Source organism: Pelophylax lessonae (assembly GCF_965119305.1).
Source record: "Pelophylax lessonae genome assembly, chromosome: 6".
NCBI classification, from domain to species: Eukaryota; Metazoa; Chordata; class Amphibia; order Anura; family Ranidae; genus Pelophylax; species Pelophylax lessonae.
The window spans coordinates 279,521,374-279,545,362 of NC_138773.1; the positions used below are offsets into that span (position 1 = coordinate 279,521,374).

General features: G+C 39.7%; 1 protein-coding gene across 1 annotated transcript in view; it reads left to right on the plus strand.

The window, feature by feature from the left end:
* NEB (nebulin) overlaps nucleotides 1-23,989 on the plus strand; it is a 284,716-nt gene that overhangs the window by 109,489 nt on the left and 151,238 nt on the right. Inside the window, exons 49-58 of the mRNA XM_082261121.1 lie at nucleotides 3,712-4,023; nucleotides 4,271-4,474; nucleotides 5,569-5,673; nucleotides 5,879-5,986; nucleotides 6,582-6,893; nucleotides 8,050-8,253; nucleotides 9,327-9,431; nucleotides 12,164-12,271; nucleotides 15,296-15,607; nucleotides 19,930-20,133. Of these exons, the coding sequence (XP_082117247.1) occupies nucleotides 3,712-4,023; nucleotides 4,271-4,474; nucleotides 5,569-5,673; nucleotides 5,879-5,986; nucleotides 6,582-6,893; nucleotides 8,050-8,253; nucleotides 9,327-9,431; nucleotides 12,164-12,271; nucleotides 15,296-15,607; nucleotides 19,930-20,133 (1,974 nt within the window). The remainder of the gene's footprint in view (nucleotides 1-3,711; nucleotides 4,024-4,270; nucleotides 4,475-5,568; nucleotides 5,674-5,878; nucleotides 5,987-6,581; nucleotides 6,894-8,049; nucleotides 8,254-9,326; nucleotides 9,432-12,163; nucleotides 12,272-15,295; nucleotides 15,608-19,929; nucleotides 20,134-23,989) is intronic.

Below are 23,989 nucleotides of genomic sequence, written 5' to 3' on the forward strand. Positions count from 1 at the left end.
GTTTGTGAGTATAATTTTTTATACAATAAAGCTTTTTATATTAAGGATAATGCACTAGGCCGGTGCATCCTTTTTTTTTTCTTAATTCATACATTATATATAGCTGGAGTTGATCAACGCAGTATTTTTCTCACAGGTTTAAAATATTTTTAAAAAATCCAGATCTATATGTAGTCTCACATAAAAAGATATCTACAAATATAATCTGTGGTTTACACAGTAATATTCAATTATATCTTGTTTGATTATTCAAAAATGTATTATTAAGTAATTTAACATATTTCACGCACATTTTCCACTATTTACTAAAAAAGAAATTATAGTTCAATGTATTCTAGAAAGCATATAATTAAATATTTATTTTATGATCATTTATATATTATATCATGTATGAAATTGTATATTAGAACTTATATTCCCCAGGTTCTTTTTGATGAGGGTTAGTTTAACCAAAGACCTATATCGGGTACATGTATTATCTGCTTATATATATTATACAAATAAAAAGAAAGACAGTACAGTTACGATACTTTCAATACAATAGGGCCCAGAGGGTCCCGCTTGTGAGGGCTTACAATCCATAGCATGTTCACTTCAAATTGATTTGTTTTGTTATTAAACAATATTGTATATATTTAATATATAAAATATATATATATATACAGGGAGTGCAGAATTATTAGGCAAATGAGTATTTTTGAGGATTAATTTTATTATTGAACAACAACCATGTTCTCAATGAACCCAAAAAACTCATTAATATCAAAGCTGACTATTTTTGGAAGTAGTTTTTAGTTTGTTTTTAGTTTTAGCTATTTTAGGGGGATATCTGTGTGTGCAGGTGACTATTACTGTGCATAATTATTAGGCAACTTAACAAAAATCAAATATACAGTATACCCATTTCAATTATTTATTTTTACCAGTGAAACCAATATAACATCTCAACATTAACAAATATACATTTCTGACATTCAAAAACAAAAACAAATCATTGACCAATATAGCCACCTTTCTTTGCAAGGACACTCAAAAGCCTGCCATCCATGGATTCTGTCAGTGTTTTGATCTGTTCACCATCAACATTGCGTGTAGCAGCAACCACAGCCTCCCAGACACTGTTCAGAGAGGTGTACTGTTTTCCCTCCTTGTAAATCTCACATTTGATGATGGACCACAGGTTCTCAATGGGGTTCGGATCAGGTGAACAAGGAGGCCATGTCATTAGCTTTTCTTCTTTTATACCCTTTCTTGCCAGCCACGCTGTGGAGTACTTGGACGCGTGTGATGGAGCATTGTCCTGCATGAAAATCATGTTTTTCTTGAAGGATGCAGACTTCTTCCTGTACCACTGCTTGAAGAAGGTGTCTTCCAGAAACTGGCAGTAGGACTTGGAGTTGAGCTTGACTCCATCCTCAACCCGAAAAGGCCCCACAAGCTCATCTTTGATGATACCAGCCCAAACCAGTACTTCACCTCCACCTTGCTGGCGTCTGAGTCGGACTGGAGCTCTCTGCCCTTTACCAATCTAGCCACGGGCCCATCCATCTGGCCCATCAAGACTCACTCTCATTTCATCAGTCCATAAAACCCTTGAAAAATCAGTCTTGAGATATTTCTTGGCCCAGTCTTGACGTTTCAGCTTGTGTGTCTTGTTCAGTGGTGGTCGTCTTTCAGCCTTTCTTACCTTGGCCATGTCTCTGAGTATTGCACACCTTGTGCTTTTGGGCACTCCAGTGATGTTGCAGCTCTGAAATATGGCCAAACTGGTGGCAAGTGGCATCTTGGCAGCTGCACGCTTGACTTTTCTCAGTTCATGGGCTGTTATTTTGCGCCTTGGTTTTTCCACACGCTTCTTGCGACCCTGTTGACTATTTTGAATGAAATGCTTGATTGTTCGATGATCACGCTTCAGAAGCTTTGCAATTTTAAGAGTGCTGCATCCCTCTGCAAGATATCTCACTATTTTTGACTTTTCTGAGCCTGTCAAGTCCTTCTTTTGACCCATTTTGCCCAAGGAAAGGAAGTTGCCTAATAATTATGCACACCTGATATAGGGTGTTGATGTCATTAGACCACACCCCTTCTCATTACAGAGATGCACATCACCTAATATGCTTAATTGGTAGTAGGCTTTCGAGCCTATACAGCTTGGAGTAAGACAACATGCATAAAGAGGATGATGTGGTCAAAATACTAATTTGCCTAATAATTCTGCACTCCCTGTAATATATATATTTTTTCAATTTTTTATTTAATAGTATGTGTCAAAATAACACAACATGACAAGATAATATAAATAGATACAAATAGGCCATGAAGAACAATCCTCAGCAATACAAATTTAGAAAGCCATAGAAAAAGGGTTTACAGGAGATTGCACTGCAGTAGAAATTAGTCACTAGCTCTATAAAGGTCTACTTCCCAATCAAAACTACTATCGAGAGGAAAAGTTGATGAAACTCAATAATGCCAAATACATATGCCATGAAGAAGCGGCTAGTGGAAAAAAAAAGTAAAGAATATAAAAATCAGAACCTGTGAACATGGCTTGCAAGCTATCATACCCACAATATTAACGCGCACCATAAAACTTTTGGATTTGTTGTTTTTTTTTAAAGGGAGAGAAACACCCTAGGGTGTCTGAGGGGAAAGGGAAGATTTGAAAAAGAGAGGAGAGAGAGAGAGAGAAAGAAAAAAAAAGGGTAGAAGAAGGAGCAGAGTGATAGGGCAAATGGAAGGGGTGGGGGTCCACGGTGGGGGCAACGGATCCTTAACTCAAATTCAATCCAGAGAATGTTTTAAAACAATTCAGATTCAGCAGTAATTTTGTTTTGTATAGCTTTTTAGTGTATATGCATTATTTACCATTATATTACACTTTTATTGGTTGATTTTCTAAAGGCAAAGAGGCTGTTAACTTTTCATGGAGATTTTCCCTTTGCTTGGTAAATTTGGTGACAATTCACTCTACCCAATCATGTGAAAGGAAAAAAAAAAAAAAGTAATTTTTGCTTGCACTTGTTTAAATGAAGAAAGTCATCTCACCTCATTCACTAAGCTAAGTGAAATTTCCCTTGCAAAATGAAAATTTCTTTGCAAACTGAACAGCCTATTTTCCTTTAATAAACCAACCCCAAATTCTCTATTTTATTTAGGTGGAATTATATAAAAATGTTTTTGGGAGTGGGTTACAAAATTTGTCAGGTTTGCAATTCTGGTTTATTGCTGTTATACATTTTTTTATGCACTGATTCTGTTTAAACACTTTCTGTACTGGTGAATGTAAAGTGAGGGGAAATTTGACACCCAGCAATACCAACATAGCAGAGATTCTCACTATTCCCCACTCTACTGTATGCAATTTTTTTCTTTTGTAGTTTATGTTGCTGTTGGAGAGATTTCCCCTCACTTCCTATAATGTTAAGTGAGTGTGAAACCCAACAAGGGTGACCTTATGACAGATAGCAATAACAACCTCAAAGAAGTTCCAACAATTTTTCACACTATCCAAATAAAATGTCACTTTGAATGGACAGAAATACCCCTATTAAAATGCATCATGTTGAGCACATTGCAACTCATATATAAATGATAAATCTAATTGTTTTATTTATTTTTTCCATACAATACAGATGCATTTTCGAAAGTTACCTATATAAATGTGCCTGTGATATTAACTCTTCTGTAACTTTTTACAACTTATTTCAGTTCAAGTACAAAGAAGGTTACCGCAAGCAGAAAGGCCACCATGTTGGTTTCCGCAGTCTACAAGATGATCCCAAATCCGTATGGGCCATGCACGTGGCTAAAATCCAGAGTGACAGAGAGTACAAGAAGGAGTATGAAAAATGGAGGACCAAGTTCAATACCCCAGTTGATATGCTGGGAATATTGCTGGCTAAGAAATGCCAGACATTAGTCAGTGACATTGACTATAAACATTACCTTCACAACTGGACTTGTCTTCCTGACCAGAATGATGTGGTACAGGCAAGAAAGATGTATGAAATACAGAGTGATGTAAGAAAACCATTTATTATTATTTCAAATAATAGTTATTTTAAATCCCAACAGAAGTCACGTAAATGTATATATAGCTATATAGATATTGACCTAAAAACCTCTACTCTCAGTGCTCCATAGTCTTAGCACCCTTTTACTGTTATAGTGTTTGTGCTTAGACTTCTTCTAGGTGTTTTAATAATGCAATTTACCATTTATGTAACAAATGAATGCTGTAAAATGTAATTTTGTGTGTCTCTTCAAGAACATCTACAAGTCAGACTTGCAATGGCTTAAAGGAATTGGCTGGGCACCCTCTGGTTCCTTGGATGATGAGAAGAACAAGAGGGCATCAAACATCCTGAGTGAGAAGAAGTATCGCCAACACCCAGACAAATTCAGATTCACCAGTGTCACTGACTCCCTGGAATTAGTGCTGGCTAAATCCAACGCAGATATTATGAATAAGGTAGGTGGTAATTATTAAAAGTGTTACTTCATCTTAAAGTGATATTTTAGATATAGATAGTCTAGAGCAGTGGTCTTCAAACTGTGGCCCGGGGGCCAAACCGAACGGGGCACTATTCCTTCCACTGACACCAATGATGGGGCACTATTCCTCCCATTGACACCAATGATGGGGCACTATTCCTCCCACTGACACCAATGATGGGGCACTATTCCTCCCACTGACACCAATGATGGGGCGCTATTCCTCCCACTGACACCAATGATGGGGCACAATTCCTCCCACTGAAACCAATCATGGTCCACTGTATCTCCCCCTAATACCAACGATGGGGCATTATTCTTCCCACGCACGACACTAATGATGGGGCATTTTTTCTCCCACTGAAACCAAAGAGTGGACACTGTTTACTCCCACTGATACCAGGACATTTTCTACTCTCGTGGCCACAGTCTGCCCCCCCCCTCCCCAAATTTTCAGGGCAGTAAACTGAACCTTTGTTTAGAAAGTTTGGAAACCCCTGGTCTGGAGGGTCAAATTATCCACTTGATTTTTACATATGTTGAGCATTTAATTTGTAGGGTTTCCCTGATATAATTTTTTCTCCCTTCATGCCAACATTGAGGCTTCAGTTGTTCCTGCCAGCATTGGGGTGTTCCCACAACTGCTACAATATTCTCTACAGTAGAAGTGATATTTAGACTGGGGGGCTATGCCATCCAGTAGCATCTTACATCCTTTGAGCACTACATTGGAAGGATGTCCCTGACATATATTTTTCTCCCTTCCTGTTTACCTTCAAGCTACAGTTGTTCCTGTCCATACAGCACCTCCTGCTGTAAAAAACAAAACAAAAATTAAATCCAACAGAAAGTGTTATACCAGTTTATAAGGGCTTATAAATCAAGCATGGAGATCTTTCTAGTCATGTATCTTAGATATATACTATAATTTATTTTCCCAAACCTATCAAATCTATAATACCTGAGTTGGGTTGACTGAAATCGGAAGTGTTTTTTACAAAGGACATATACTGTGAATCCTGTCAGATATTAGGGGGTACTAATGGCTATTATTCTAAAATTATTTTCCAGCGCCTCTATACTGATGCATGGAATAAAGATAAGACTCAACTCCACATTATGCCTGATACACCGGAAGTCCTCCTGGCAAAACAGAACAAGTTTAACTACAGTGAGGTATGTAAAGTTAAAAAAAGAGTGCACCTGACAAGTTTTAGCATATCTGTTGCATCCATGATCCATCCATTCTTAACAAATGGTTACATACAGATGTGCAATAGCATGAGTGCATGAAACTAAGCAGCTTGCCAAAATATAGAATATTTTGTCATCTCAACACCTAATTTTACAATATCACTAATTAACGTATGACTCTCCACAGAAACTGTATAAACAAGCGCTGGAGGAGTCCAAGAAAAAAGGCTATGACCTCCGTAGTGACGCCATCTCTATAAAGGCTGCCAAGGCATCTCGCGATATCGCCAGTGATGTAAGTATCCTTAAATACACTTGTCACTTTTCATAAATCATATGCTACAAAAAGGAAGGTAACAAAAAAAAAAAAAGTCAATTGATCATGTATTGATAACTAGGTAATTTTGATGGTTTTGGGGCATGGTTTTGTTTTGTTTTTGTCACTCTTATTGTCATCTTAAAAAAAAAATATATAAAAATTTTTGTTTATGGGTTTAGATATATTTTATCATCTATCATCTTCATCATTTATCATATTTGTTTAAAGAATTGTTGAGATGTGAACTGTGGATCTTAACAGCATTTTGGGGGAAGCTGTGTCTTTTTGGAGGGACAGACGATAAACAGAGAAGAAGGGGATCCAAGTAAGAGATTCAGGAGAACAGGGAGGAGATACTGCGTGTTTAAATAGCACTGTTAGATGATACCTCTCAAAGATAGAGTTTCATTAGAACGGCTATACTGCTTCTGTAGCCCAGTAGGATTACAAATAGCTTTTAAACAATGAAAAGTCATTACACTGGTGTACAACTGTTTGATGGATAGAAAAGTTGAGTTGCTATCACTGCTTCCACTGAACAGGTTGTTACCCTGGAAATTCTCTTTTGCAGTATAAATACAAAACAGGATATCGCAAGCAGCAAGGCCACCATGTTGGGTTCAGAAGTCTCGCGGATGATCCCAAATCTGTTTGGGCTATGCATATTGCCAAGATCCAGAGTGACCGAGAGTACAAGAAGGAGTTTGAGAAACAGAAGACCCAATATCAATCCCCTGTGGAAATGTTGTCTGTTTTGTTGGCCAAGAACTGCCAGAAACTTGTGAGCGACATTGACTACCGCCACTACCTTCACCAATGGACATGTCTGCCAGATCAGAATGATGTCATCCAGGCCAGGAAAGCCTACGACCTTCAGAGTGATGTATGTACATAAATGAATTGATTCACTTATAAAAAGATGACAAAAATATACGCAACACAACCCTCTTATTTTAAAAAGAGATAACCCATATGGTAGTAATATCACTGTGAGTTATTTTCCGTCCTTTTTTTATCATTTCAAATGGATTATGCATCTCACAAAAAGTATTGACGCACAGAATATACAAATTTTCTGCATGCATGCTACATTTAACGTATATAAATGACTAGGGGTTTTTGAGATATTTTATAGGGTTGTTTGCAAAGATTATCATTACTTTAACTAGTTCAGCTCCGGAAGTTTTACCTCCCTTCATGACCAGGCCATTTTTTGCAATACTCCGTTACTTTAACTAACCATTGTGCAGTCGTGCGACACTGTACCCAACTAAAATGTATGTCCTTTTCTTCCCACAAATAGAGTTTTCTTTTGGGGGTATTTGATCACCTCTGCAGGTTTTGTTTTTTTGCACTACGTTTTTCATCCATCCGTTGACGGACATCAATGCATCTCTATGTAAAAAACGGATGACAACGGATGATCATCAGTTAACATCCGTTTTCATCCGCTTCTTTCAAAATGTATCAGCTTTTCATCTGTTTTTCATTCGTTTTTCATACGTTTTTTTCATCCGTTTTTTTTTTTTACATCCACTACCAATGCAAAAAACGGATGAAAAACGGACCGTTTGTCCGTTTACATCTGTTTTTCGTCCGATCCAAAAAACAGACATTGACTGAAGCGGATTAAAACTGATGTTAACTGATGATCATACATTGTCATCCGTTTTTTTACATAGAGATGCATTGATGTCCGTCAACAGATGGATGAAAAATGGACAAAAGGACCGTATGCGTGAAAGGGGCCTAAAACTTTCAAAATGAAAGTTAGAATCTGACTGGATGACATGCACAGCTGCTCCAGATTATATCTGCTCAAGTCTTAGTAAATTCCCCTTATTAAGTTAGAGATAACCCAACTCCATGTTAAAATATTTTCAGCCCAGACACTGGTAATTTTAAGTCACTATTTCTCTTAAAAAAATTGATCATTTTTGCTGTTGAAGTTATTTATTATTATTATTAAAAAGCATTTTATAAATAAGAGGCTCTGTACTTACATCCTATTTATTTTATACTACATTTCCTACTTCCAGATCCAGTACAAATCAGATCTTGGGTGGATGAAAGGCATCGGCTGGGTTCCTATTGGTTCTCTGGAAGTCGAGAAGACAAAGAGGGCCAGTGATATTCTGAGCGAAAAAAAGTACAGACAGCATCCTGACACTCTCAAGTTCACCAGTGTTGTCGACTCCATGGAGTTGAGCCTAGCAAAAGCCAATGCAGAAATTATGAACAAGGTAAGTTAATATGTTACCAGGTTAATTTTTTCCAATATGAATTCATTGATTTAAAATAATAAGTGTCCAACATATTATTGTGCTTTTAACAGGCTACATAATAAGAGTTCAGTCCCTGCCCAATGGGACATTATATTACTATGGTACCAGGTGAGAACTGGCATGGGGGTAAAAATAACCAGTTACCCTTTTAATGGTAGGGACAGACTTCTATAGGCTAAAGAAAGTGTACAGTGCAAGGTTGCCATCATGCTTTATTCATTGGTGGCAATGATGAAAGGATGTTCCTTATGAACATACTTTATGAGGCACATATTTTTGCATCTTCCAGCTTCAGCATCCTTTGCAGGTCTCAGATTTCGGTCCCATGACATTTTAGGGCCGCAAAGGAATTCCATGCTGGAAGATTTCCTTTTCCCAGTTGCTGTTATTGCGGGTCTGAATGGGGAGCAGGTAGCTACGTTATGCCCAGCATGTCTCAAAGTCTGCAGGTTGAGCTCTGATCGATGTATGAATTGTGAAGTATCTCCACTCAGGACTATCAGTCCTACAGATCTTATTAGTACTGGCCTGTCACCCTGTTCCCAACCAATTTCTCCCCTGCAAGGTATTACTATCTTTACAAACATAAAGACGTGTATATAACTCTGGGGCCAATATGGACAAAAGCCAAAAAGTGGATATTACAATTTTGTGTAGAGTAGGGAAGAGATAGAACTTTGTTCTTTTCTCTATTCCTGTTAGGGAGACTTACTCTTCTCTCCTGTGTGTGTGGCAACTATCACCAGAAAAAAAGCTAGGCAATGAAAAAAGTAGAATAGTTTCTTATGTCTCCGGAAAGTTATGAAAATTGCTGTCTGTGTCTCTGTTGGAGATACCCCCTCTCACTTTCTGTTGCATTAATATGGCAAGTGACAGTAATTCTTCCTGATGTAGACACAGACAATAATAAAGACCTGAAATTTCTAACCCTTTCCTGCTCTATCCAATTGGAAAAAAAAAAAAAATTTGACTGGAGTTCGACTGTGAAAGCTAATGTATTTTGTCACCTCCATTTTTTTTCAATCTTGTAGAAACTTTACACACAAGCCTGGAATAAAGACAAGACCACCGTTCATATCATGCCTGACACACCAGAAATTGAACTGGGAAGACAGAACAAGATAAACTACAGTGAGGTGAGTAAATTATTATTCATATACACTGAAGAGCAATCATTTTAATAATATCTAAATTCTGGATTGCAGAACAGAGAAAAAAACACAAACTATGCTAACCTAATGTTGTTCAAGTGCATTATATATATTGTACTTGCTTACAGATCATATTGTGGTGCAATAACACATCTTATTCCAAGCTCATATTGGCCCTAGCCTAGAATTAGCCAAAACTTGTTTTATTCTTTTCATAGTATTTTCTAGTGTAAAACAATAATACATTGTCAAATCAGTTTTGTGTAAGGTGCACATACTTGTAAAAAGACACTGTTGTACAAATTCATTTGTAGAGAATTTGTCTTAGTAATAGGTTGCTTTTACTATATCTACTGCTCCAAGGGTCCCTACACCATGTGTCTTTACACTAATGCAGCAAGGGCCAAGTGGATATAGCAAATGCTCAAAAGCAGAGTGGTGTATGAAAACTACACAGCTGTCAAAGGGTGCAGTGACAATCCTTAATGCATTCCCTGCACTTAGCAAACTGAACTGATGTCACATAACTAGGTATAGGGGTGCAGGAGGTAGTGTAATTGCTTTATCTCTGTAACCTCTCTGTGTTGCTCCACAGCAGGGGCTTAAACACATCTGTTCAATCCACTTTGTATTAGTGTATGTTCAAAGTTAGGCAGTAAAGAGGAGGTTTCTCACAATGTGAGGAACCCAGCAATGAAGGGAAAGTCCTATGCTACTGGCTCTACCTCTCCATATCTTAAAGTGTTAAAGTGTTACTAAACCCAGGACCCTGCATTCACTATATCTGATCTCCCACAGTACAAAGAACATAGGAATGCAAATATTTTAGTAAATATATACTGCAAAATACGTTTTCTAATCAGCAGTATATAGCAGTCTTGTGACTTCTTTCAGTGTCTGGCCGAGCACCCGTTAAAGCTTGTAGGAGGAGTTATCATTCTCCACTGACTGTCCTATGAGGCTGCATGACCCCTGACCAGTGGCGGAGCTAGACTTTTAAAACAGGGGTGGCAAGGTATTATTTTGGGGGGTCAATATACAAAGTGTTCAATTACACTAAAAATAAGTTATTTTCCACAAAATGTACTGTATATAGATTAAATTAAAGTTTGTTTATTAGACCAGGGTGAGGTGAGGTCCTGTCCCCCATATAGACCTCCCCCCGTACAATAGGCCAGGGTAAGGTGAGGTCCCGTCCCCCATATAGATCCTTATAGATTCCCCTTACAGCATGCAGGGGGTTAGGGGGGAGGTGAGGTCCCGTCCCCCATATAGATCCCCCCTTACAGCAGGCCAGGGTGAGGTGAGGTCCGGGGACCTCACCTCACCCTTGCCTACTGTACGGGGGGAGATCTATATGGGGGACAGGACCTCACCTCACCCTTGCCTACTGTACGGGGGGAGATCTATATGGGGGACAGGACCTCACCTCACCCTGGTCTACTGTAAGGGGGGGGCGATCTATATGGGGGACAGAACCTCACCTCACCCTGGCCTGCTGTAAGGGGGATCTTAATGGGGGACCTCACCTCACCCTGGCCTGCTGTAAGGGGGATCTATATGGGACCTCACCTCACCCTGGCCTGCTGTAAGGGGGGATCTATATGGGGGTCCTCACCTCACCCTGGCCTGCTGTAAGGGGGGATCTATATTGGGGACCTCACCTCACCCTGGCCTGCTGTAAGGGGGGGATCTATATGGGGGACCTGGGTTCGGGAGCTGAGCGGCCAGGGGCAGAGAGAAGCAGACACAGTGGTGGCGGCCTTGGCAGAATGTTTTCAGCGGGGTGGCAATAGGGGTGGCAAGGACTTCGTCTGGGGTGGCAATCGCCACCCCAGCCAGCCCTCTGGCTCCGCCACTGCCCCTGACTTTCTGTATGGGCAGTGCTGATTGGTCCTGTGCTAATCACATGCACCCCCCCCCCTTAAAAAAAAAGCACTAGCAATACACACCAAATAGAGCATGTGCAGAGTGCCTCCTAGGGCTCTGTTCTATTGTTCTATCAGCAGATGGATTGGGGACAATAAAAGAGGGGGAGGATCAGAGAAGACAGGATCAACAGCCTTTTTACACAATGCTAAGAATTAACCCCTTAGGTTCCACAGTAAGTATACCAAGCATGGTTTATTGCATATACAGACTGATTTTTCTGTTGTTGGTTTAGTAACATTTTAAAAAACAAACTGTACTTACTGCTACATGTATCACTCTCATTAAAATATGCAATATCAGTCAGTGCCTACTTACAGTAGCTCTCTCTTGTGCTCCACCAAAGTGCAGTCTTACTTTCATGTGCTGTAATATATAGATTAGATTTGGATCAGAATAAATATTTGACTCAGGTGAGACAAAAAAGACAACTGAAACATGAAGTAAAAATATTTATTGAAAAATCTATTTTCTCATTTGCTTTACACAGCTCATGTAATTACAATGGCTATGCTGATGCAAGAGGATTGATTTAATATAGGCAAATAGGCTGTTCGCTATACAAGTTTCCAAGGGAATTTGTCCCAGAGCTTAGTGAATGAGCTAAAGCTCTGCTGGCTTCCATCATCAAATAAAATGCAAGCGATATAATGTTGTCAAGTAACATTCACTTGTCAAAGTTTATAGACCTGTATTATCACAAAAGTCTGTGGTCATTGACTGAATGCCCTCATTTTAGCTAATGTCATTGGTATGTCATTACTAAGTCAGATTTTCTCCCCATTCAGAGCAAATACAGACAAGCTTTGGAAGAATCAAAGAAGAAGGGGTATGACCTCAGAGTTGATGCCATCTCTATTAAAGCTGCAAAGGCTTCTCGAGATATTGCCAGTGATGTAAGTGTTGTGTTCTTCTGTTGTGTTCTTCTGTTCTAGGGAATATTTTTGTGCTATATAATGGAAGAGATGTTCTAAAAAGGCTCTGCTGTACTTTGAGGTTAGTGCGGAGCTTTTGGTTTTTGACCCACTTCACCATAACCTGGTGTGGTTATGGTCTAGTTATGGCATGTGGCTTTGTAATTAGACAAAACAAGATACAGTTATTCCCAGACTAACAGGGAGGGTTGGTTTCAGGAACACATTTCTGCAACAAAGAAATACAGTGAGGGAAAAAAAAGTATTTGACCCCCTGCTAATTTTGTGCCCACTGACAAAGAAATAATCAGTCTATAATTTTATTGGTTGTTTTATTTTACCAGTGAGAGACTCCTCTCCAAGTCATTAAGGTTTGGAGGCTGACGTTTGGTAACTCGAACCTTCAGCTCCCTCCACATATTTTCTATGGTATTAAGGTCTGGAGACTAGCTAAGCCACTCCAGGACCTTAATGTGCTTCTTCTTGAGCCACTCCTTTGTTGCCTTGGCCATGTGTTTTGGGTTATTGTCATGCTGGAATATCCATCCATGACCCATTTTTAATGCCCTGGCTGAGGGAAGGAGGTTATCACCCAAGATTTGATGGTACATGGCCCCGCCCATCATTCCTTTGATGCAGTGAAGTTGTCCCCTTAGTAGTAAAACACCCCCAAAGCATAATATTTCCACCTCCATGTGTGATGTTGGGGATGGTATTCTTGGGGTCATAGGCAGCATTCCCCCTCCTCCAAACACGGCGAGTTGAGTTGATGCCAAAGAGCTGAATTTTGGTCTCATCTGACCACAACACTTTCACCCAGTTCTCCTCTGAATCATTCAGATGTTCATTAGAAAACTTCAGACGGTCCTGTACATGTGCTTTCTTGAGCAGGGGGACCTTGCGGGCGCTGCAGGATTTCAGTCCCTCACGGCGTATTGTGTTTCCAATTGTTTTCTTGGCGACTATGGTTCCAGCTGCCTTGAGATCATTAATAAGTTTCTCCCGTGTAGTTCTGGGTTGATTCCTCACCGTTCTCATGATCATTGAAACTCTAATAGGTGAGATTTTGCATGGAGCCCCAGACTGAGGGAGACTGACAGTTATTTTGTGTTTCTTCCATTTGCGAATAATCGCACCAACTGTTGTCACCCTCTCACCAAGCTCCTTGGCGATGGTCTTGTAGCCCATTCCAGCCTTGTGTAGGTCCACAATCTTGTCCCTGACATTGTTGGACAGCTCTTTGGTCTTGGCCATGGTAGAGATTGGAATCTGATTTATTGATTGCTTCTGTGGACAGGGGTCTTTTATACAGGGAACAAGCTGAGATTAGGAGTACACCCTTTAAGAGAATCCTCCTAATCTTAGCTCGTTACCTGTATAGAAGACATCTTGGAGCCAGAAATATTGCTGATTGATAGGGGATCAAATACTTATTTTGCTCATTAAAATGCAAATCAAAGTATAATTTTTTTGAAATGTGTTTTTTTTTGGATATTTTTGTTGTTATTCTATCTCTCACTGGTAAAATAAACTGACCAATAAAATTATAGACTGATCTTTTCTTTGTCAGTGGGCAAATGTACAAAATCAGCAGGGGATCAAATACTTTTTTCACTCACTGTATACTGCATTATAACATATAATAATTTATTATTTAAATGTTTTTTTTTTTTTACAGTTTTTTATTTATTTATTGTAGGGTTTAAAAGATCTATGCAACAGACATTTAACAAAGTACATTGGTGTACGTTAATGTAGTTTTGTGACTGTACAAAATGAATAGTTGGTGCCTATCTATCTGCCGCAGTGTGTTTCTCAAAAGTGTGGAATTTGAACCACTGGTGGCTCAACACTCAACACCACACCCTGGCTGGTAAAAGGCAGAGCTATATTCATTTCTGAGAGGAGGGCTAGGTAAAGCCTTTTAAAGGGCATACTTTTGCATTATGGTTTAAATCAGTATGCTGCTCCTAGAGGTTGATTTACTAAAACTGGAGAGTGCAAAATCTGGTGCAGCTATGCATAGTAGTCAATCAGCTTCCAACTTCAGCTTATTCAATTAAGCTTTGATGAAAAAACTGGAAGCTGATTGGTTTCAATGCAGAGCTGTACCAGATTTTGCACTTTTGGGCTCTTTCACACGGGCGTTCCTTTTTTTTTGCCCGATCAGGTCCTTTTTTTTTTTTTTTTTGTAACGGACACAGATGACACTTGTGTCATCCGGTCCGTATGTCCGTTTTTCATCCCATCCGTTTGCGGATGAAAAACTGACATAATGCATGTCTATGTAAATACGGATGTCTGCGGATGACACCACTGACATCCGTTTTTGCTTCCGTTCCGTTTTTTGAAAAGAAGAAAAAATAGGGTTCTCCTCCGTTCAAAAAAACTGAACTGAACTGACAAAAAACGGATGTCAGAGGATGATCATCCGATGACATCCGTATTTACATAGAGATACATTATGTCCGTTTTTCATCCGCAAACGGATGGGATGAAAAACGGACATACGGAACGCCCGTGTGAAAGAGCCCTATGAGTTTTAGTAAATCATCTTCCTAGTGTCTAAAATCTGTTAATAGACTGACCTTAAAAACCTTGCTCTAGTGTCAGCTGTGAGAAGCTATAGAGATCATATTTGTTTAAAGAATTGTCGAGAAGTGAACTGTGGATCTTAACAGTATTTTGGGGGAAGCGGTGTCTTGTTGGAGGGACAGACGATAAACAGTGTCAGAGTTTCAGGAGAACAAGGAGGAGATACTGCGTTGTGATTTAAAGAGCACTGTTAGATAAAACATCTCAAAGATAGAGTTTCAATAGAATAGGTATACTGCATCTGTAGCCCAAATATAAAATGAGTTTCTAATTTTGGACAGTAGGATTACTAATAGCTTTTAAATAATGAAAAGTCATTACACTGGTGTACAACTGTTTGATGGGTAGAGAAGTGAGTTGCTATCACTGGTCCACTGAACAGGTTGTTACCCTGGAAATTCTCTTTTGCAGTATAAATACAAAACAGGATATCGCAAGCAGCAAGGCCACCATGTTGGGTTCAGAAGTCTCGCGGATGATCCCAAATCTGTTTGGGCTATGCATATTGCCAAGATCCAGAGTGACCGAGAGTACAAGAAGGAGTTTGAGAAACAGAAGACCCAGTATCAATCCCCTGTGGAAATGTTGTCTATTTTGTTGGCCAAGAACTGCCAGAAACTTGTGAGCGACATTGACTACCGCCACTACCTTCACCAATGGACATGTCTGCCAGATCAGAATGATGTCATTCAGGCCAGGAAAGTCTATGACATCCAGAGTGATGTGAGTATTAATATATATTTTCTGCCTGAAAGACAGTTATGGAAGCACACCTTACAATTGCCCATATTAAGTTGGGATATTATGAAGTTTAAACCACTAAAGCAATCTTGTTTAAAGCATTTTTATTTTGTCTTTCAATGGGCAGATTGGGACAGGGTGAAAGTGACTGTGGGAAATTGAAAATGCTCCTAATTTAAAATTACTTGTGCCCTCGCCACAGCAAATAAGTCCTATGCTTGTCAGTTTTCTGTAGAAGAAGACCTCCTGGCTTTGTGTGGACGTAGTGGTCTCTGGGCAGTGGTCTGACATGCAGTACTCCTATCAGCAGGACAGCAGGAAGCATGATTGTAAAACAGCATTCACACCTGAGCGTAGTGTCTTTGAGTGTTTTTTGGCATTATTAATGCTTGATTTTGGCGCGTTTTTATGCACAACTTTTTCCTTTTTTTTTACAGCATTTTTGAGCTTTGGTATTTTTTTTATTAGCCAATAGAGAAAGCTATTCTTCTGCATCATTTATTGCTAGGTATTTCAGCTTTTTTACCTTTTCCATTAGCTTTTATTTCTTTCTTTATTATTATTATTTTTTTTTATTTGTTTATTTTTTCAGTAGGGTAAGGGGTTAGAGTTAACCACTTCAATACAGGGCACCTTCACCCCCTTACTGTCCAGACCAATTTGCAGCTTTTAGCGCTGTCACACTTCAAATGATAATTACATGCAACGCTGTATCCAACACAATTTTTTATCATTTTTTTTACACCAATAGAGCTTTCTTTTGGTGGTATTTAATCACCACTGGGTTTTTTATTTTTTACAATATAAGTGGAAAAAAAAAAGCGAAATTTAAAAAAAAAAACATTTTGTTTTAGTTTCTATTATACAATTTTGCAAATAAGTAATTGTTTTTTTGTGAATTTGGGCCAAAATTTATACTGCTTCATATATTTGGTAAAAATAACCCAAATTAGTGGATATAATTTAGTCTGTGTGAAAGTTATAGGGTCTACAAGCTATGGTGCCATCGTTGAAAATTGATCACACCTAATCACACCTGATGTACCGATGGCCTATCTCATTTTTTGAGGCCCTGAAATGTCAGGGCAGTACAAATACCCCCAAAATGGCTCCTTTTTGGAATGTAGACATTCCAGGGTATTTAGCAAGAGGCATGGTGAATTTTTTGAAGTTGTAATTGTTTTCCACAATTCCTAGGAAAATAAAGAAATACATTTTATTAATTAATTTTACACAAAATTGCCATGATAACAAGTTATTTCTCACACACACAGCATATGCATACTTGCAATTACACCCCAAAATACATTCTGCTACTCCTCCTGAGTATAGCAATACTACATGTGTGAGACTTTTACACAGCCTGGCCACATACAGAGGCCAGACACCTTTACAAAAAAAGTAATACAGCAATTATCACTTTGAGGGCCGGGACAAAGGTTGGGCAGGAGGGGCGGTTGCCCTGGGCACAGTGGTTTATTGCAGGGATGGGGGGGTGCCTTGGCCCTATCCTTAAGGGAAGAGGGGGCACAGTTTGGCATCCTTGTCCTGGGCACTGGGTGACCTTGTCCCCGCACTTCTTATAATGAGCCATCCTAACGTGATTCATTTTTAAATATTCAAATTCATGGGTGTGTGCAAAGTGCAGTCATTGGTGTCATTACAAATACCTTTAAAATGTATTTGCAGTGTAACCAAATTTAATTATTCAAAAGTCATAGATGTGCACTGACACATCTGTAAGTTTCTGATGTTTCAAATTTGGTTTCAGTATATAGATCAATTATCCACTTTACGACCGCCCGCCGCAGTTATACGTCGGTCACGTGCCTGCAGCTAGGGGGGCGAGTGCGCGCTCCCAGCGGCGCGCTCCTGCCCCCCTTCATCAGCAGGGAAGCTGATACACGGGGTAGGCAGCTCCGATTGCCGCTTGACACCTGCGACCATTCCCCGCTGAGAGAGAAGAACAGTCAGCTGTTGTAAACACATCTGACCATTCTTCTTTCTGGAATGATCACAGAGTGCCTGTGATCCTTCTATTAAGCAACACAGGTCTCTGTGATCATTTCACAAGCCACGCCCCCCACAGTTAGAAACACGCCCCTAGGTACACATTTAACCCCTTGAACACCCACACTGTTAACCCCTTCCCTGCCAGTGTCATTATTACAGTAACAGTGCATATTTTTAGCACTGATTACTGTAGTAATGTCACTGGTCCCCCCAAAAGTGTCAAAAATGTCAGTCAGGGGTCCGATCAGTCCGCGGCAATGTCGCAGTCCCGCAAAAAATCGCAGATCGCCACCATTACTAGTGAAAAAAAAGAAAACAATAAAAATTACATAAATCTTTCCCGTAGTTAGTAGACGCGATAACTTTTACGCAAACCAATCAAAATAAGCTTATTACGATTTTTTTTCTTAACCAAAACACTATTGTTTTTTTTTTTCAGAATTGTCGCTATTTTTTTGTTTATAGCGCAAAAAATAAAAATCATAGAGGTGATCAAATACCACCAAAAGAAAGCTCTATTTGTGGGAAAAAACGGACATTCATTTTAATTAGGTACATCATCGCACGACCGCACAATTGTCGGTTAAAGAAACGCAGTGCCGAATCGCAAAATATGGCCTGGTCATTAAGGGCAAATCCTTCTGGTCCAGAAGGGGCTAAAGAGTAGGGTGGAGTAGGGAAATTTCTCTTAATTTCCTCTTCTGTAGACACAACCAAAAGTCAGAAGAAATCTCTGATACCCTCTTAGATATTTGTCACTTGAACAAGTGTCCATGTTGGAAGGTTTCCCATTAGTTTCTGATCCATTGACAACTAAAAATTGTAATTTCTACTACTTTCATTCTCCGGGTCACTGGTTATAAATAGATAAGGTGAATCATCCCAGTTGATATATATGCAGCATAAACAAAACCTTATTTTGTAGAAACCCCTACTGTTACTTCTTTTCTCAGATCAGAATAGAAGTAAGGCTCCTTTCACACGGTCCGCTGTCCGGTGCAAACTGTTCTCTGCTCAGCGGGGATCGATCCGCCTCTGTGTGCAGAGAGGGAGGTGTCAGAGCCCCGCTGCTCTCTATGGGGGAATCGGATGAGAGCGGACTGCCTGTCCATTCTGATCCGATCCCATCCGGTCCTATCCCTCGGACGGATGGAAAATAGGGTTTCCATCCGTCCGGATTTCATGGACAGGATCGGATGCGGATGGTTGCGGATGTCAGCGGACATGTCTCCGCTTACATCCGCTAACCCATAGGGATGCATGGAGGATCCGATCAGATCAGCCTAATAAACTGACAGGCGGATCTGATCGGATCGTTCGTGTGAAAGGGGCCTAACAGTGGAGGTTTCTGAAAAACTGTGGGTTTTGTAAATAGGACAAGCATGCTCCCCTATTCCCCCTGAACTATACCAGGCCACATGCTCTCAACATGGGTGGGGGCCATGTGTAGTACCCCTTTTCATTAATGAAAAACAACAGATTTTTTAAACTAGACCAACAGTCAACAATCTACTTTTTGCTTTCTTTTCAATTATATGACATTTTTGACATTTGACATTTGACTTTGACGGTCTATTTGATGCTTATATAGTGTGATATTGCATTTGAATTTTTATTTGTCTCTTTCCAGTAATTTGTTTGTTATCCTTTGAATATGTACCACAATCCATGTAAAATTCAGATTGCTCTCCTATATTTTATTCAAAACAATAAAAACCTAAAAAAAAACTAAAAAAAAACTAAATAAAAAACAAATTAAAAAAAAAGACAAGGAAAAACAACATATGTAACCTAGAAATAAAGACACCCAAATGTTTGACAAGTCCTTTTTGTTTATTAAAAACATTTAAAAAAGGTTCCTCATTGTAAATCCATCGTTAGTCATGATTCCCCCACTATCCGTCAACGCTCTTCCCCCCACTCTATACAGAACTGGAAAAAAATAAATAAGCTTTCACTGGACATGCACTTTATGCTTATCCATACACAGGTATAACAATAATGTTAGGCATGAGGTTAGATTTACCATCACTCCATTCTTTATGGAACTTTCTTGTGCATATCTTTCAATGTTCTTTATATATCACCTAGTGCTCCCCATCTAATGTCCTGTTAACTACATTGAAAAATATTTCATTTCTTTCATTTCAATTTGATTTTTGGCAACAAAAATTAAAAAATGTCTAACGCTTTTTTTTTTTAATTTTTATTATTGGATGCCATTCTCCTAAATAGCAGCCTGTCTTTACATGTATTAAAACCTGATTCAATACTATGTTTTCTGCCTGCAGAACCAGTACAAAGCAGACTTACAGTGGCTGAAGGGCATTGGCTGGGTCCCCATTGGCTCACTAGACATACAAAAGACCAAGAGAGCAGGTGATATCCTTAGTGAAAAGAAATACCGCCAGCACCCGGACACCGTCAAATTTACCAGTGTGACTGATTCCATGGATCTGATGCTGGCAAAAGCTAACGCTGAGATCATGAATAAGGTACTGTTTGAAATGTTGTAGGTATTGAGTCATTGCATTGGTTACTTTCTCCTACTGTCTTTGCTTCAATGAGTAGAAATGCAATTCATTTTCTAAAAAAAAAAAAAAAAAAGTTACAGGGCTGCTGAATTTTCTACTTTCCAGCCAAAGCCCCGTACACACGCACAGATTGTTGGCCGACCGATCGGCCGTCTTTTGTCCAGTGTTGTTTGTTGGTTGAAATGTGCTCTAGACTTGCACTGGACTTTTGTTGGCCAACAAAAACCAACTTCAGAAATGATGTCATGTGATGGTTGACTTTCCGTGTGTTTTTTCTTCTCTGAGCATGCCCAGTCTTGCTCATCTGATTTTTGTCTGCCGAAATCTGTACTGACTGAGGAACAATCGGCCGTTGTGTTGGCGGCCAACAAAAATTTTATAGCATGCACACCAGATTTTTTACGGCCGAAAATTCGCAGTTGGTTGCCGGAAGCATCATACTAACAAGCCTACAATTGGCCGATCGGACGTTGGCCGACAATTTACGGCCAACAATCTGTGCGTGTGTACGGGGCTTAAGTCATCTCTTGAAACAGATATACTTTAACTCTTCCATTGACAACTCATTTCATGCTGAAGTTGGCAGATCTTGTTAAAGATCCATTATTAAATATTTATAGAAACAGTAATAGAAGTTAGCGAATGTCACATATTAACCCCTTAAATATAAAAGGAACAGTTGGATTTGTGAGCCCAATTTTGTCAATGTATTTGGTGTAGGAGTAGTGCTATTCAGATAAGTGTAGCACTTCAAGAATGAGGGTGAGATTTAGGATCCAGTCAGGGGCTCAGATTTAAGTTTTAAGGTTAAGTTTAGAGTTAGCTTTTAAAGAGTTAAAGTGATATGAAACCCTGAAATGAAAATAAAAGACCAAACAGGTCCACCCTGCGCGCATAGGAATAAATGAAATTAAATATTTCAGTGAAAAAATTTATTAGATATTGCAGTGATAAAAATTCATTAGATATTGCAGTGAAAAATCCCCTAGATACTACAGCTGCTGCTCATCAACAAGTGAAAAAATGTAGGTATATAAACACAGCGCTAAGTACAGTGTAAGTGTTCTGAAACAATAATTCAAATAAACCAGTGGTGATTTACATATGCATAAATAAATATCAGTGTCCAAAAAATATAAAAAGTTGCAAAAAATGTTATAATAATATAAAGCAGTGTCCAAATAAAATTTCGTGCCAAAAACACAAATGTCCACTGTGAAACTTCTTTGTGCAAATAATAAGAACGTGCTCCCAAGTGCTATACGAATAGATCCACACGTGCCCTCTTCCCCACACGTGAGTCCACTTACCAGATTGTGTGGACCCCTTAAGGCCATATGGTCTTGGGGTCTAATAGGCTTTTGGGTAAGTGGATAAGCTTGGGTGCCTTCAGGATAGCCTTCTCATATGGATATGCAAATAAGCATAAAAAAGACCAATGTTGCAGTACGTTGCAATTAGATAAATTTAATAGATCAAAGTGACCACAGGAAATACACTCACATTTCCAAATAAATTGCAAGCCTTATAATTAATTATCCCCGGCAAGAAAATGTCTTTGATGACGCCCACAAGGAGGGGCGAAACGCGTTGACGTATGTCCGGTCTTCACAGCTAACGTGATACGTCACTTCCGGTGTGGTGGAATGCAAGTAGAAGTAGCGTTGGAACGCACGCCACTATACACCGCTATACAGTTCTAGGAGGACGGTAGGAACACTATCCACTAGACGCCGGGGATAATTTATTATAAGGCTTGCAATTTATTTGGAAATGTGAGTGTATTTCCTGTGGTCACTTTGATCTATTAAATTTGTCTAATTGGAACGTACTGCACCAATAAAAATATATAGTATAATTGAACATTTTATGCAAGACATATTATGAGTAGTGTTGAGCGAACACGGACTGTATTATTCGTGTTCGTACCGAATAATTGGATTTTTTGTACCCGAACACGGACACGGACACTTTACTGTATGTTCGGGTAAAAATCCGTGTTCGGTCGTTTTATTTCCGGGTTTTGCATGCTTTGGCGCTCTTTTCATGGCGGGCTTTCAACAGCCAATCAACAATCGTTTAACTGGTGTGCCTTAAGCCATCCCAGCCATGCCTGCAAATGTCTCAGTAGCTGTGATTGGCCGTCTGAAGCATGTGACCAAGTCTTTATAAGTTCGAGGCAGCCGCAGCGGCGTCATTATGCTGCTTAGATTCAGGGACAGAGCACACATCAACGTGCTGGCTGCTGATTAGGGAAAGATAGGCAGGAAAAAACCATTTGTGTCCGGATAGAATTGAGGGACAGGTCGGAGTGTTTAGGCAGGGCGAGTTGTAGGCATTTTAGGGATAGAGTCTGCTGAATTATAGGGTCAGTGTCTTCTACAAACTACAATCGATATTGCTGTGTGGGGGGTGGGGTCTGCACTCAATCCTGATCTACGATCTCTTCTCAATCCTGTTAGGGACAGAGTCTGCTGAATTTTAGGGAAACTGTGTTCTACAAACTACAATCGATATTGCTGTGTGGTGTGGGATTGGAGATAGGCAGGTGTCAGTGATCCACATCCATTTTTCTGTGTGTGAGCTGCAGTGAACACAATCTTTTTGGGCTGCAGTGAACACAATCTTTTTGGGCTGCAGTGAACACAATCTTTTTGGGCTGCAGTGAACACAATCTTTTTGGGCTGCAGTGAACACAATCTTTTTGGGCTGCAGTGAACACAATCTTTTTGGGGTGCAGTGAACAAAATCTTTTTGGGGTGCAGTGAACACAATCCTTTTTGGTGTGCAGTGAACACAATCTTTGTGGGGTGCAGTGAACAAAATCCTTTGTGGGGTGCAGTGAACACAATCTTTTTGGGGTGCAGTGAACAAAATCCTTTTTGGGGTGCAGTGAACAACATCCTTTTTGGGGTGCAGTGAACACAATCTTTTTGGGGTGCAGTGAACAAAATCCTTTGTGGGGTGCAGTGAACACAATCTTTTTGGGGTGCAGTGAACACAATCTTTTTGGGGTGGAGTGAACAACATCCTTTTTGGGGTGCAGTGAACAAAATCCTTTTTGGGGTGCAGTGAACAAAATCATTTTTGGGGTGCAGTGAACACAATCTTTTTGGGGTGCAGTGAACACAATCTTTGTGGGGTGCAGTGAACACAATCTTTTTGGGGTGGAGTGAACAACATCCTTTTTGGGGTGCAGTGAACAACATCCTTTTTGGGGTGCAGTGAACACAATCTTTTTGGGGTGCAGTGAACACAATCTTTGTGGGGTACAGTGAACAGAATCTTTGTGGGGTGCAGTGAACACAATCTTTGGGGGGTACAGTGAACACAATCTTTGTGAGGTGCAGTGAACACAATCTTTGTGGGGTGCAGTGAACACAATCATTGTGGGGTGCAGTGAACTCAATCTTTGTGGGGTACAGTGAACACAATCTCATACTTCTGAAGGTTTGAGGGTGCTGCCTGTTCCATACTCCCCCTACTCCTCATCTAGCCTTTTAGGGGTACAAACAATAGTAATTGGGGCCTAGTGTGGTTGTGTACGTGTGATATACATACACTTTTTTGGGATCATATTTTCTATTCCGCTATTTAATCAAAAACCTTTGGGGATCAGTTAAATTGGGGGATAGTCTGTGTTGGTACGTGTGAGAGAGATCCACCTTTCCAAGTTGTTGGGGTTCATCTCATACTTCTGAAGGTTTGAGGGTGCTGCCTGTTCCATACTCCCCCTACTCCTAGCCTTTTAGGGGTACAAACAATAGTAATTGGGGCCTAGTGTGGTTGTGTATGTGTGATATACATACACTTTTTT